Source organism: Primulina huaijiensis, chromosome 3 (genome assembly GCF_012295235.1).
Source record: "Primulina huaijiensis isolate GDHJ02 chromosome 3, ASM1229523v2, whole genome shotgun sequence".
Taxonomy (NCBI): domain Eukaryota; kingdom Viridiplantae; phylum Streptophyta; class Magnoliopsida; order Lamiales; family Gesneriaceae; genus Primulina; species Primulina huaijiensis.
Genome location: NC_133308.1, coordinates 29865745 through 29880709, shown reverse-complemented (window position 1 = coordinate 29880709; position 14965 = coordinate 29865745). Strand labels below are relative to the sequence as shown.

At 33.8% G+C, this 14965-nt stretch overlaps 3 protein-coding genes across 6 annotated transcripts; 1 reads left to right on the top strand and 2 right to left on the bottom strand.

Moving 5' to 3' along the window:
* Positions 1-477: 477 nt before the first annotated feature.
* On the bottom strand, positions 478-2963 carry LOC140974562 (outer envelope pore protein 24B, chloroplastic-like). The gene is made up of 3 exons (XM_073438091.1): positions 2603-2963; positions 2121-2480; positions 478-812 (listed from the first exon to the last, which is right to left on the bottom strand). The coding sequence occupies exons 1-3, from the start codon at positions 2801-2803 to the stop codon at positions 732-734; spliced, it is 642 nt and encodes a 213-aa protein (XP_073294192.1). The 5' UTR covers positions 2804-2963; the 3' UTR covers positions 478-731.
* An 898-nt stretch (positions 2964-3861) lies between these two features.
* Positions 3862-7186, bottom strand: LOC140974561 (N-alpha-acetyltransferase MAK3). 3 transcript variants are annotated; one of them, XM_073438088.1, is made up of 6 exons: positions 6987-7185; positions 6749-6823; positions 5027-5218; positions 4778-4898; positions 4319-4374; positions 3862-4207 (listed from the first exon to the last, which is right to left on the bottom strand). In XM_073438088.1, the coding sequence occupies exons 3-6, from the start codon at positions 5195-5197 to the stop codon at positions 3983-3985; spliced, it is 573 nt and encodes a 190-aa protein (XP_073294189.1). In that variant the 5' UTR covers positions 5198-5218; positions 6749-6823; positions 6987-7185; the 3' UTR covers positions 3862-3982. The 3 variants fall into 3 exon arrangements, with proteins under 3 accessions (XP_073294189.1, XP_073294190.1, XP_073294191.1); XM_073438089.1 differs by having other exon boundaries at positions 6749-6805; XM_073438090.1 differs by lacking the exon at positions 6749-6823 and having other exon boundaries at positions 6987-7186.
* A 2458-nt stretch (positions 7187-9644) lies between these two features.
* Positions 9645-13085, top strand: LOC140974560 (transcription factor BIM2-like). 2 transcript variants are annotated; one of them, XM_073438087.1, is made up of 7 exons: positions 9645-9999; positions 10184-10268; positions 11010-11079; positions 11173-11268; positions 11985-12361; positions 12625-12754; positions 12899-13085. In XM_073438087.1, the coding sequence occupies exons 1-7, from the start codon at positions 9900-9902 to the stop codon at positions 12992-12994; spliced, it is 954 nt and encodes a 317-aa protein (XP_073294188.1). In that variant the 5' UTR covers positions 9645-9899; the 3' UTR covers positions 12995-13085. The 2 variants fall into 2 exon arrangements, with proteins under 2 accessions (XP_073294188.1, XP_073294187.1); XM_073438086.1 differs by having other exon boundaries at positions 11946-12361.
* The last annotated feature ends 1880 nt before the right edge of the window (positions 13086-14965 follow it).

Genomic DNA, 14965 nt, shown 5'->3' with positions numbered 1-14965 from the left:
TAATATATGTTTTATTTTTGTTATACGAGTCGCGTAGTAGAGATTCAGTTTTAATTAGCAATATTTGATAGATTAGTCATGGAGTGAAAACTCTATATTTTCACGTCGAAAATTATTGGAGTTAACCAAAACAAAAAATACAAATTAATAAATTACAAGACTAAAACAAAAAATAAACCAACTTATCAAACTAAAATTGCAATTTTCCATATAATTTTGTTTTTCCCACTCGAATTCTTGAGAATTTTGTCTGCTCTTTTCAAAAAACTTGACAGTTGTATCGTATTAATTTATTAACTAATCACTGGAATTTTTTTTTTGACAAAAACTAATCGTTGATTTTTTTTAGTACAGTAATAATTGAATTTTTGTATGGAATAATATGAAAAGTTTTGCAAAAGAATGCTTGGAAGAGATGGAATCTGCCTTCATGGGCCTATATTGGTTTGGTGCCAATTGAAGCAAAAAAAATTGTAGTCTGGGCACGATTTTTGTTTTTAATAACGCGACGCAGACAAATAAAAATTCAATCACAATCTGATTGAAGCTGATAAATGCTAAAATTTACGCTCATGAATCCAAACTGAATCAAAGAGCTGAAGAGTATGCTGTAAATTGTCAATCAGCACAACCTCAAGATGAAGAGTATAACGGCAATGACGAAAGTATTCTTTAATATAAAAATCAGTTGTCCATATTGAACCCGTGCAGCATATGAGGAGAGAGGAAAATCACATTTCGAAGTCCCAGGCAGTCTCAGCACACAGCTTGGGTGTTTTTCGTTCTTCCGCCAAGTTGACAGATGCTGAAATCTGCAAGATTTTGAGGAACTAACATGAAAGATCTTCTCTGGACAGTACTCTTGAGAAATCCAAGCATTTTGTACATTGTGCAAGATTAATGTTGAAGCATACTATTGATTATTTCCCTCATATTAGCTTGAGCAGTTGAGCTTTTAGTTCAAACAACTTGAACATTATATCATAAATAGGGATAGTTACAAAGTTGAAACCCTGGTGCCATTATTTCTCATGTTGAGATATTTCTTCACACGTTGCCAATTTATACATATATGCCTTAGATATTAATTCTGAGCTTATACTACTCAATCTCCGATTTACACACACAGAGCGTAATAAATTGTAAAACAATTGATTGTATCTTCTCACATGAACTTGAATTTTTAAAGCATAGTGACGGATTTCCTTCACCCGTAATACTATGACTCCCGACAAGGTAGTGTTCCTCATAGTACTCATTTCCTCCTGATAGGGTTGGGGGAGATATTTGAAAGATCTATAGGTCTTCATGGCAACTTAGGTTAAGCAATTCATGGCGTGGCATTCTCACCTCTATTTGTCAAAGAGTTATTATAATTCTCCTACTAAGAAAGAATCCCTAAAAGGGTGAAAAAGAATCGACTTTATCAAGGGTCGTATAGGAACTTTCATTAATCTAAAATAATATTTTTTTAAAAAAAAAAGAAGAAAGAAAGAGCATGTATCTACATTTCTACATTCTATGGAAAAGGCACTTGTGACAGCTGGTCACCTGTATTTCAGTCTTCAGAAGCACAAGCATCTCTATAGCTGTGATAAATATTAATTTGAATTTAACAATTTCAAAAACAACCGACTCAACTACTTTGAACCCTTTCCCCGATGACAAAGTTGTTTCAAAGATCAATATGTGATAGATATGCATCATTCATATTGCATTCTATGAACACGTTCTGCACGAACAAACTAAGCCAGAAAAACACGTAGAACCAAAGATGTCTTCATTCAAATTCTTAAAATCTTTAACCATGTTTTGCAATGGTTTTCGTTAAGAAATAACATATGTGCTTCAAGTAAAATTTCACATCACCTCTCGACCTATATCCATTGATTCACATCTGATTCTTTTCATCTAGATTTACACGATGCATATTACTATCCGCGAGCTCTAATATTAACTTTAATAAGCACCATCAATTTTTGTCAATACAAGACCCATTATCATCATTTAATTTTCTTCCAGCAAGTCCTAAGACACAATTTAATCGAGCATAAAGCTTTGCCAAGTTTGCATTCCAACACAACCAGCGGATGACAATAATTGAAACAATAAATTTATACCTTAAATGAGCCGTTCAACTTAGAGCTCCGAGACCACTCAAGCCCCAAGTTCTTGCTAGAGGTCTGATATGTAGCCCGAAACACGTCATCACCATAAACCCTGCGCGAAATAGCAAAATCCCAAGCATTCTTCCCCAAATCGTAGCTGGGCTCAAAAGTCGTCAACCCTCCATGCAAATAAGTATACTTCAACTTGGCATTGCCAGTACCAAGCACATGATTAGCTGAAACTTTATTGACCGAATCAATCACCAAACATCCATCCAGTATCGTCCGTTCGTCACATTTGCTGTGAATGTAAGTCAAGTTCAACGGTTTCTCAGCCACCCTAATCGTATTCATAAACTGAAACCTAATATCCTGCGATAATTGAAATCTCATTCCATCAATATAACATTCCAAACATGTGAATTACTTTCTTACGCAGCAAAAAATGCCCAGATACAAAATAGTTAAAGGAGCAGCTACTTATTCGCCCTTACGTTTTTGGGGACGTTGTAGTCGACGATGAAGAAGCCAGGTTTCTCGAGGGCTAAGGCTAAGCCGTTCAAGCATGGGCCGTTGACCACGGTGGCATCAGTCATGGACGCACGAAGCTTGAAATCGCCGGCGTTAACGGTGACAGTGACGGCGGCGGAGGCCTTATCGGGCTCATATCTTGCTTTGAACGAAGTTTTCATCATTTTTGGGGATTGCTAAGAAAATCTGGGCGATAATTTTGATGGTGGAGGGCTGGTTCTACAGCGAAAGAGGGTACAGTACAAAAAAAAAGTGAGTTTGATGGAATTTGGCTTGGTCTCAGCTGGCTGACCGGCATCCCACCTCATTCATATTTTTCGCCTTTTTTTTAAATTTTTAAAATTTCTATTCGTATTAATAATTTAATTTATATTATTTTTTACTTCCCTTTTTAAAAAAAATAAAATAAAATTACACCAGTTCGAACAATAGTGGCAATAAACATAGAAATACAAAATGATCATTTTTTGATAAATAAAAAAATATATATATTCTTATGTTGATAAAACATTCCATTTTTATTTAATTCTATGTATCATAAAAACCTAGTTTAGTTTTTAATAATATACTTTTTAAATTTTTATATATACTTTAATTTTTAAATGATCATATCAATTTTAACATAAAAATAATTTTTATTTTTCGAAATCAAATGATAATTATTATAAAAAAAATCATTTTTTAATTTTTTTTTAAAATTTTAACATAATCTCTAGATTTTTTACGCATTTCATATATATATAAAAAAAAAAATTAAACTATATGAACCATTCCTGCAGATGACTGACTTGAGAGAACTTTTTCTTTTATAAAATTATTTTTCAAGTTTTTTTTATCTCATTTCCGCATCTCTGAATATTTTCTTCCGACAATTTAATAGATTGGCAGAAATATTTTTTTCTTCCTTTCTCAGGAAAATAAATGTGTGTGTGTTCATAAAAAGTAGGCTCGACACAATAAGAAAATATGATGTGCAAATTTTAGAGTATGACTAACTGATTAGAGACTTCATATATTTAGAATTATAAAACGTAAATTGGTTTTCTTCGAGGTTTTCGACTTCTTCTGTAAAACTTAACTGGTAACTTATACGGAAGAATTCTTCATAAAAGTAGGGGCAAACTGAATTCTACATTTGTCGAAGGAATGCGACAAATATCTGATACAACATAAATAAAAGTAAAAAACAAAAACTTTTCACAAAGTACCTTTTTATTAAAAAAAAAAAAAAAGGATAGAAGAAGAAGAAATTACCTACGACTTTTGTTCGTGCACGCCGAGACACAAAAATCAAGCGTGTACAACCTTCAGTTCCCATATCAGCCTTTGAGACTCGAGCTGCATTAGTGCGCTGAATCTGCTTCAGGTGTCATTCCGTGATCAGTCAAGGCGGTTGCGTTTGTGGGCTCGTAGTAGTTTGGTGAGTCCATGCGAGGAAACATTAGCTTGAGCCTGAAAGCATCAACCCCATTCAAGTAATATCGGAAAAGCCTCTTCGCTCGAATAAACCCCAGACGACCATATAGCGCTAGTGCTCCTTTATTTGTAACTTCTGCTTCTAATGTCACCTGTAGAAAGACACACAGAAAGGAATGTGATTGTTGCATCAACAACCAGAGTAGATATTATTACACAATCAATTAAGAAGCCGTGTTCGTGAAATTTATATATATGAATACCTCTTCACAACCTGATTCCATCATCACTTTAATTGATCTAGTAACAAGTTCAGTAGCTGCCAAAAACAAAGTTATTCGTTAAAAAATATCTATTGATTGCGGTATTTTCCCATTTCGAAAACAAAATTAGTTGGATTGATCAAACCTTTTCAGTAGTGTATTGCTTAGGAATCAACACCCCATTGGTGTCTTTGATAGAAAGAAATAAAAAAGGGGTAATGGTCCCAACCAAAAGAAGCACCAAACTTCATATGCTATAAATTAACGATCTTCGGATAGAAGTTTGAATTAAAATCGTTATCAAGAAACTAGAAAATAGCATCCAATATGTTATTAGTTGTCTGTCTTCACCTAGACATCTTGACTCAGTTTAATTAGATCACATATTGAGATCGCTGGTAAAAAGTAAATGGGATAAAAAAAAGTTGTGTACATGAACGATACAGAAATAATACACACCAATTCCTCTGCCTCGGTAAGGATTGATAACCACAAGCATGGCTATGTATCCTCTGAAAGTATGGCGATGATCTCCCATCTTGCACACCACTGTCCCCACGCATTTGCCTTTGTGGAATGCCTATAGACGAATATAATCCAAGTAAATTCCCCAATCAACCAAGTTAAGTCAGATATAAAAATTAAAAAAAATCTCCTGAAATTGATACGATGAATGCAGGAGAGATATAAATTAATATCACGGCTTACGAGGAAAGACAGTTGGGGCCAGAGATAGACAAAGTATCTGTAAGTGAAGATGGAATAAGGTTCACTCAGCTCCTGATCAACCAAGTCCATTATGAGGGGCAGGTGGTGCTCTCCACCATAGCTGACATACTCTATCTCCGACACATCAAAATCTGCTTTTGTCTGCTCCATCTCCCGCAGGAGCCACCGTCACTGCAAGAAAAGAACAACTTACACCAAAGCCTTGAAGATTTTTTCGTTTTTAATTTTCATGGGGTTGGATGATTAAGGGTACATTGGAATGAATGCCTTTCTACTTTCCCAAAATAAGTTTCTGGCCGTTTGCCCACTTTCGCATAACCCCATACTTCAGTCTCTTCTTTCCTTTGTATTACTCCCTACTTCTCAAGTTTTGCGTTACTATGAAGGAATGGCTCGATTTTTTAAAGTATCTTTCTGGTTTCGAGTATTCTTTCTATCTCAATTTGTACAAACAAAAAGCCATGTAACTTTTTGCCCATTAAAAATACCTAAAACTTAGTTTAAGTTCACATATTGTGTTCCTTGTAAAGCTAGTTTAGTTTCCATTTTTTGAAATGGATATGAAATTCTAGGGAAAGCGCCCAATCTCTTTCACGTCACTCTCTTCTAAGTATTTTAATTTTTTTATTATTATTGACAGGATAAGATGCAATTTCTGCCTTTCCCACCAAATGTTAAGATTCTAGTGTTCCAACAGAATATCCCAGCTCATACAATTCTTCCCAAGCATACCAGAACATCGCTAAGTTCTCGTCTGGGAGCGCATTACTAACAAAAAGAGCCAATACCATGATAAATTGCCACGATTACTATTTATATGCAGGCCAATGACAGGCTATTCCTTATTCTGCTTGAATGAAGCTCCCCGATTTTCTTCTATTTATTCCAGATGCTTACTAATATCCCTATGTCCTTGCGAGAGGGATAAGCTAAAGAAAGGGATCAATAACAAACGCTCACATTTCTTCATTATCATTATTAGTAGATGAGACATCGGAGATTGAGATTGGGGATGCTTAGAAATTGCTACTCTCACCAGATATGAAATAAAGATAATAGAACACAAACAATAGATGACGCTATCAAGACAAGAATTGAAATTGGAGATGAGAAGATTGTTACTCTTACAAGGGAAAGGTTCAGAGAGAGAGAGAGAGACTTGCCCAACAGGGATATCAAATAATGAAGATAAAGAAATACAAATAGTAGATGATGTTAGCAGCAGATTAAAGGAAAACAAAAAAGCAGACAGCGATGATGAACTATGATAGACAAAGGCATGAAGATAAAGGAAGAAAAAAATTTGATACAACAATTTCATTTAAAACTATGAATGTATTGCGTATGCTGACTAAGAAAAATAAGAAAGACTGATTCTTCAATTGCAGAGTGGTAAAATGGCTTGTTTGAGTTGGAGTGGAGGACTCAAAAATATGTATGTAAAAAGAATACATGTCCATGCATATTGTTAGAGAATGAAAATATTTAGTAATATTTTTTTCTCCGTCATTGTTTTGCCACTAACGCGTATTAAGAGCGCAAATATATTAGCTCAGTATAACTCTAAGCACCGAAAGTCTCCTATCCAACAAAAGCACACAAAGTCACGTACTTGTATATTTCGTGAAAAGTAACCGTCTAAAATTCATAGAGAAAGTTCAACAAACAGATGAAAGACAGCAAAACATAAATATTATGTACCTGGATAGCTTGCCTCCAAGCCAACGCCTTATCTTTGCAAGAACGAACATTCAAGAACTGATCCACGTCAAGTTTCTTGGTAACAAAAATAGCACTTAAATATATAATATCCAGAAAGTAACACGGTATTCTCTACAAACAGCAAACAAATAATTCGGGCTTCTATTAAAATTGTTCTCCGAGACCAAATCAGAGCAGATTTCTCTTTTACTTTTTTAAATAAAATAATTATAAGTACCTGAATAGGAGACAATGTTTCTTGCAAAACTTCTCTTTGTAACCACAGGATAAGTTTTTCGGTTGAATCAAGAAATAGAGATGTGAGAAGGCGGGGAAGATTGGCGGAAGCGATTGGAAGAGAAGAAGTGCGGCAAAGAGGAAACGAGGAGAAAAGTTGTAAATGATTTATCGATTTTACACTGTTGTCCCTTTTTTTTTTTTTTTTAAAACGACCCTTGTTTCCTTTTGTTATTAATAATGACTTCTATTTCAACCTGGCATTATATTTCATACATAATATGTTTAAAAATTGATATATTTAATCAAACTGATTTGTAATATTTAAATATTTTGTGTCAGTTTTGATTATAGATTGATCGAGCTTTTCAAAAATAATTATCGAAAAATTTAACTTCAAAATAATCGCAAGTGCATGATGTAAGTTATAGTATAGTGTACAAAAATATGTATATCGTTTCACCGAGATTGCATTACATAAATATCATTGTCAATTGTATATTCTTTAGTAATGATATTTTGAATTGATTTGTTAACTACTAGAATTTAAATAATTAAGTAGTCTCAATGTTAAATACGTAAAAAAAATGAATTATTAAAATCAAATATAAAGTAAATTTGTTGGGAATTTCGGTTCAACTATCTTTCTTTATTTTTTATAATTATTCTCGACCATTTTTTATTTCCTTTGATAGGATTATCTAATTAATTAACACTCTTTCTCGAGTAAATAAATTATGAACAATGGAGATTGTGTTTGATAGTCGTTTTAACCTGATTATGGAAAAATATCGTAGTTATATTATTTTTGCATAATTTGAGCAGTTTTCTTACGAAGACTAGATCGGATTTGTACAAAATCTTGGCCTGAATGTATCACATAAAAAATAGACAGAACTTCGCATTGCATAATGCCATAATCTTCGAAAATGCTGCAGCACTTTGGAGATATAATATGATAAGTAACTATATAAATTAAATTAATTAACAAGCATATGAGCTTGATTAATTTAAAAGAGGAAAACAAAAATACGAGAAAATGGGAAGAGAGAGTGGAAAATGAACTCAACGGCAAGCGATTGGAGAGATTTTCGGTGGCTAAAGACGGCAATTTGTTGTGGGCATTAACCCTATGTTTGGATGTAAGGATTTGGAGACATTTGTGAAGATTTGGATTTGTAAATCCATATTTTAATTGTTTGGTTAGTTAGATTTTAAAAATGAAATAGGATAAATCTAAAAAAATTTCATAACAAAAAATTTTAATTATTATCATTCTACCATCTTTACATGTCATGGTTGGATTAAATGACAAATTTATTTATTTTTTATTTTGCATATTTGATTCTTAATATCTATTCTTATAGTTGTCATAAACAATAAACAATTCTTTGTTCAATAATAATTTAATTTTCTATTTATAAAATTAAGATGTTGCTGAATATTTAATTTTGAAATAATTTATTTCGTAAGATTTAAATTTGAATATTTAGATGTTATGTTTGATTATTTTATTTTAATAATTCATTTTGTATTCATTAACAGTAGTTAATTAATTATATAAGAATTTATTTAGTTTATAAAACACAAATATATAATTGAAATGTTATAGAGAAATATATGATAAAATTAATTTTGATTTTCAATTTTTTAATACTGTGAATAATATTTTTAAATTTTGATTTATCAAAAATATAATTAAAGTTATTTTAGTATAATTTTAATTTTCAAATTCAAATCTTGTATTTTCTAAACAAGAAATGTCTAAACACAATTTTTAAATTTTAAACCAAACATAAGATGAAAATGATTTTCAAATTCAATTCTGATGCGATCTGGGTGAAATGGATGAGCCAGGTCGGGTGCTCCACCGGATCTGCTATCAAGATAATGAAGGGAATAAGAGCAGTGTGAGATACGGATTTCCCTGTGACCTGCAGACAAGGAGATGAACTCGTGAATGGGCGCCGGAGGGGTGTCCGGCGTAGCCACTCCGATGCTTAAGTCAGTGAATTACTCAACAAAAGACCAATGTAAACAAGTGATGGTTGTGATATTGGTGTAAGAGTGTAGGCAATAAAAATGAATGAATCCCAAATACAAAGAGATAACCTGGTATTTATAGTAGGAGAAGTAATGATACCTCGTTCTTCGTGCTACCTACTAATTATAGTAGGGCGGCTGATTGTATCCTATATCCTGACATGTCAAATCTCATATTAGTCATATCCCGCCTGTCTGATTTTGTCAATCACCTAGTACCATAGATAGGACGGCCGCCTACACCTTACCCTACTGGCGTACTTGAGTGTAGTGCTCATATCGAGGTGGCTCGGGTAGAAAGTCTCTCGGAAGCTTGCATGAGAGCCCGGGCGCTCAATAGCCCGGGGAGAAGACGTCTCGGACGTTCAACTGCTCGGTCTCTAGTGATTCTTTTCGTACATTCTACTCAACTTGAACTATCCATACAGTGTCCCTGGTCCCCGGACACAATCCATACCCTTGACCCGGGCACAACCCATGACCCGGGCTATCCCGGGTATCAAATTCCAAGGCCAATTCTATTTCTAAATCCAAATCCAAAATTTTAGACAGAATATAAATCTATCGACATGTATATGTACTTAAATATTAATTAAATTATTCAGACTTAAGCAGGCAAAACTCAAAATACCAGCTCATTTTCGACAATGTCCACCGCACCTACAAACCACAAATCTGGTGTAGGAGTAGCAGTGACTACAGCTATTTGCTTTTGAAAGACCCTACAATCTGAAGTTCCAAATCAATCCCAATTTGACATTCAACAAAAGCTGTAATCTTTCCATGAGTTTCCTCTTTTGCGAACCCTTAAATTATTCAAGATTTCATTTTTTTCCAGCTGTGTGAAAACTTGAAAGAAGATAAGGCAAAAATGAAATCTGTAAAGGATCATCAGGAGGAGGAGGAGGAATATGTGTACGAAGATTTTGTCACCAGGAAAGATGCCCCTCCACCCAACAATAACACCAAAGGTGCGCACTATTCTTGTGTTGCTTTAAGCCTGAATCTTGATCCGCCCCACCACCCTTTTGTTGGGATTGCGTTGAGTGGTATCAGGGGCGGACCTTTTATGGCGAACTCAATTGTATATAGATCGATTGTTTCATGGGATTGTAATCTTGCGATAATACTGTTGTATGTATTTTGTGGCGGCAGATGGGAAAAACAGTGACAAGACGAATGCTATAAGGTCAAAGCACTCGGTTACAGAGCAGCGTCGCAGGAGCAAGATCAACGAGAGGTGAATAATTCTGTCCAATCTCAAGCAAAGTTTTAGTAAAATAATACACTCATGTGCTCAGAAAGATAATGTGGATGTGCAGAAGTAGTCTTTTGTATAATCAAGCTTGCACAATTTTGAATTTCAGTGTGGTTATTTGTGTGCTTCTAAAAGGAAATTTTTTGTGGATAATAGATATATCATCAATTTACTGATATGCGCTGCCGCCAAATTGCTGGTCAAAGCTTGCAAGCGTAATGATAGAAATTTCTGGTGTATATTTTGAATGATAAAAATCGTTAAACTTGACTCTAACAATAAATGTGATCGACTCAATTCACGTGGTAAAACTTTTTTTGGTGAGGTTATGATCGTCACGCATAACAATCTTGTGTAGGTTGAAAAGGTCCATGGAAGAATATTTCACCTTTATGCAACAAAATCAGCAATTGTTTGCTTGCTGCAACTTTTGATGTTCACTGATAGATAGTGTTGTGCTAATATTGGATTTTTGCTGATGAGCCATATTTAGAAATATATGTGACTTTGTGGGTTTAAAATTGAAAAAATCGTAATGGAATGATGCATGTATTGGATTTCTGCCTTCTTATGCCACTCTCTCTTATCAGATATAAAACATCCTTATTTTTAAGATGCCAGTTTTTGACTGCGTAGTGATATTTGAGAAGATGGTTTTTAACTTTTCTTGTTCATATGAGCTCCTTTATGCAAGTAAACAAAACATTTCTTGTGTAACCTAAGGTTTCAGATATTGAGAGAACTGATACCCAACAGCGATCAGAAGCGAGATACAGCCTCATTTTTATTGGAGGTGCAACATTTATAATTTCAAATACAAAAGTTGGTTTGTTAGGACCACCTGCTTTGAATTTTGTTTTGCTAATGATTGGTTTTTCATATGCAGGTGATTCAGTATGTACAATATCTGCAGGAAAAGGTGCAGAAGTATGAGGGGCCATTCCAACCTTGGAATTCAGAGCCAACAAAGCTGATGCCATGGGTAAGTTTTATATGTGTACCTAACAAGAACAATCCAAAATGTTTGATTACATTGTTCTCCAATTGACGAACTATTTTCAGCTAATCCATTAAGATATTGTGGGTGAAATTGATAGCCAAACTTTGACCCTCATTTGTTTTTTGATCCCCTCAGTTTTTCCATCTTATAGAAGTTAGGTTCACCTTATTGATAGAGTTTTGTTAGTCCACGGTTTATTTTGTAGCTAGGAAATTCGAAGGACTTTGTTTCTGGTGATGATTTAGACTGTAATTTTGAAGAAAGAACTCTCCCCGGCCAAGAGTAATGTTGAGGTCGTTGAAGTTGTCAACTACTTATTGAAATTTACGTATTTATTCGTCTTTGTGAATTTGCTTACGTAAATTTTACTTTGGACTCGTGTAAGAATCAACATAATGCTACACAGAGTTTTAGAGAACACATTTGATTACTATTTCCATCACTCGTAGGCCTTGCCTGTTGTTTATCGTTCTTAGCAATCTCGTGATTGGTAAATTGTTAATTGAGTATAAGGATGCTCAATTATAAGAAACATATATGTGTGTGTGTGTGGTGGGGTTGTTTGAGGGGGAGGGATGGATGATGTCTGAATAATTTAGCTCCGTGTCTTGAAACATTCAGTCACCACAAATTTATATCCCTCATTTTGTTTTGGATAGAGAAACAGTCATTGGCGTTCTCAAAATTTTGTTGGCCAGACACAAAATGCAAAGAATGGATCTAGCCCTGGTTCAACGTACCCTGGGCGGTTCGATGAAAATTGTGTGGTCGGCCCCACAAGCATGCAAACTAGTCATCACCATCCCATTGAACCTGATCTTATGAGAGATGCCTCCTGTAGATCAGTAGAACCAAAATCCGAACTTCCCAGCAAAGCAGTGGGCATACCCATGCCTCTACAGGCAAGTATGCCAGTTTCGAGTGGAAACGATGGTGGAATCTCCCAGACGTTAAAAGTGACAGCTTCAGATGCACAGTTACCCGAGTATTCTATGGCTGCTGACGCTACTAACCATCAGGATGAACTGACAGTAGAGGGGGGAACAATCAGCATTTCAAGTACTTATTCCCAAGGGTAATTAACACACTATTACATTCTGTTGAAATGAACTTTTGTTTGTAATTTTCTTCTCTGTCCCCATTCAGACCGATCTATATGATAAACTAAACAACTATAATATCTGCCCAACGAAGAATTTACCGATCTATGGCAGTGGTCGAGTATTATATTCATTTAACAACAAGCTACTGATAGAGGAATCTCACTTTAGGTGGCTTCCTTCCATGAAACCCTTCATTTATGAAATTTTAACTGGTCTGAAATTTGATCACGTGTAGGTTACTGAATTCGTTAACACAAGCACTTGAGAGCACTGGTTTGGATTTTTCTCAAGCCAACATTTCAGTACAGATCAATCTTGGAAAACGATCAAATAGAGGATCAATTCCGTTGTTTTCAACAACCAAGGTATGCACATTTAATTCATAATTTGATTTTTCCGAGTACTTTCTTTCTGCTCAAGGATTCCAGGATAGCAAGAGTCCAAACATTTAAAACTGCAGCAGTTTTTGTTTCAAAATTTCGTGTAATAAATTGCGAAGTGCACGTTAGGATAATGTTACTTGTGGAAACCAACCAAAAGGATCGTTTCATGATGCAACTTACAGTGAAGACTTTGATCAAGCTCAAAAAAGGATGAAGATATGACAATACTACCGTGACTTCAAAGTGTCGGTTCTTAATTTGGGGTTTCTTTTATCCGTTGGTTTAGGCTTGTAGTTGATTGTATATTATGTGTGTGTGTGTGTGTGTGTGTTTTTTTTTTTTTTTTTTTAAAAATAATATTGGGGGAATTTTATGCTCATAATACAATGTCATCCTCCGATATATATGTATGTGGTGGATAATTCTTTAAAGTGGGTCAATGTAAATTGGATCATTACCTATCATTACCAATTCAAAATTATATGACATCAATAATAAAAATATTTCATTGCAAAAAAAATAAATATATGTGTATATATATATGTGTGTGTGTGTGTGTGTGTCTTGTCCTTTTTTTTTTTTTTTTGACGATGTTTGTCTTTTCTAAAAAATCTGAAATGGAAAATATATCCAATTTGATTATCAGCATGCATATGGTTCCTATATTTCCTTCCAGTTCATGTTAGTGAATGCCATGAACTGAACTTACAAAAAAATATATATTCTGTTTTAGTAGCATGTCATATGTTCCAAGCATCATCGGTAATAGAATTACTAATTTATATTAATTACTTTGGACGAAGCTATTTACATTATTTTTTGTGGCCTAAACTAATAAATGCGACTTACCTACAAATGGTAAATCTCTTTCCCAAATCGTTAAAAAAATGAGAAATTTAATTAATTTGTTGTTGGAATATTTATGTTTAAGAGAGGCGATCATCGAGTACCGTAATAAATTTTCGAGAGAAATAACGTTGAAGATAACTAATTCTAGGGGTGGGAAGACTACCGTATTTTCGGTTTTTCAGTACTATTTCAAAAGAGTGTTGAAGTGACATGAAAAAATGTTCTAAGATTTCACGTAAATAATTTGATAAAAAATAACTGAAAAATAAAATTTAATGTATGAAAACTAAACTTTGAAAATTTAGTCGAATAAAACCCAAAATTAAACAAGTTAGTTGACAAAAAAAATCGAGTTATTTAACTTAATTTACGAAAAAATTTGATTTATGATGTTGGCTCTAGAATTATTGATTTTTTTTTTCGACATCATCTTTTTGTTAAATTTATATATGTTAAAAGAAAGGAAAGTGAATATTGTACAAACAAAACATAATCATGCCAACACCACTTGAAAAAAATTTAATCCCACCAAATAATGAAGGAAGAGCATCCAAGGAAGCACAACATTCTTTGCACCCTAAGAAACACTACATATCCTTTGGATTTCAAAAAGAAAAAGGAAAAGGAAAAGGAAAAAAATAAAAAAAAGTTGTTTCATTTGACGCCATGCCCCTTATGTCGACCAAGTTATTGCATAGATTTAGTTTTATTTATTTATTTATTTATTGCTGGATGTTGTGAGGTAGATATTACGGAATACTAATTTTGTAGAATCAATTAAATTTTTTACTATTATTTTAAACTACAACTTTATCATTAATTTTGTTTAATAAAAATTTGGAGCTGATCATGTGGAAACTTGGAGCTCGTCAAACCTTGACTACGTAATTCAAATTGAATTCATATACGATATTTGATACCTTGATCAAACTAATTCGAACTTTTAAAGGTGTCAAATTTCTTTTCAAGTCGAGAATATTTAGTTTGATTAGAGCAGTGTTCGTCTTTCTTAGCAAATGTATAATTTTAACAAAAACATGTATACTAAGAATATCTAGCAGAAATATTAAAGTCAACAAATGCGTATACTGCTATAATTAATCGAACAATTTTGAAATGTTGTACACTCACCGTCCATACTTATGTGAGGACTGATGATGTGAGTGTCACATCATCGTTGCTCACATAAGTCATATGCACGGTGGATGTGCAATATATCAAAACTGATTAATCGTATATACAACTCTTTTTATCACGTGAGAATTCCAACAGCTACCTTTCGATGTATACGAGATAACTCGCGGGCAAATATAGTTAGAAAAACAATATCAAACAAGCCTAGTT

What these genes read in the sequence shown, in the direction of transcription:
- LOC140974562 (XM_073438091.1), bottom strand. Translation starts at nt 2,803, where the DNA reads ATGATGAAAACTTCGTTCAAAGCAAGATATGAGCCCGATAAGGCCTCC. An exon ending in ACTACAACGTCCCCAAAAAC is followed by an intron (nt 2,481 to 2,602) that starts GTAAGGGCGAAT and finishes CAATTATCGCAG; the next exon opens with GATATTAGGTTTCAGTTTAT. An exon ending in AGTTGAACGGCTCATTTAAG is followed by an intron (nt 813 to 2,120) that starts GTATAAATTTAT and finishes AAAATCTTGCAG; the next exon opens with ATTTCAGCATCTGTCAACTT.
- LOC140974561 (XM_073438090.1), bottom strand. Translation starts at nt 5,197, where the DNA reads ATGGAGCAGACAAAAGCAGATTTTGATGTGTCGGAGATAGAGTATGTC. An exon ending in TTACCGAGGCAGAGGAATTG is followed by an intron (nt 4,375 to 4,777) that starts GTGTGTATTATT and finishes TGTTTTTGGCAG; the next exon opens with CTACTGAACTTGTTACTAGA. An exon ending in TGGAATCAGGTTGTGAAGAG is followed by an intron (nt 4,208 to 4,318) that starts GTATTCATATAT and finishes GTCTTTCTACAG; the next exon opens with GTGACATTAGAAGCAGAAGT.
- LOC140974560 (XM_073438086.1), top strand. Translation starts at nt 9,900, where the DNA reads ATGAAATCTGTAAAGGATCATCAGGAGGAGGAGGAGGAATATGTGTAC. An exon ending in ACCCAACAATAACACCAAAG is followed by an intron (nt 10,000 to 10,183) that starts GTGCGCACTATT and finishes TTGTGGCGGCAG; the next exon opens with ATGGGAAAAACAGTGACAAG. An exon ending in CGTTGTTTTCAACAACCAAG is followed by an intron (nt 12,755 to 12,898) that starts GTATGCACATTT and finishes AGTGCACGTTAG; the next exon opens with GATAATGTTACTTGTGGAAA.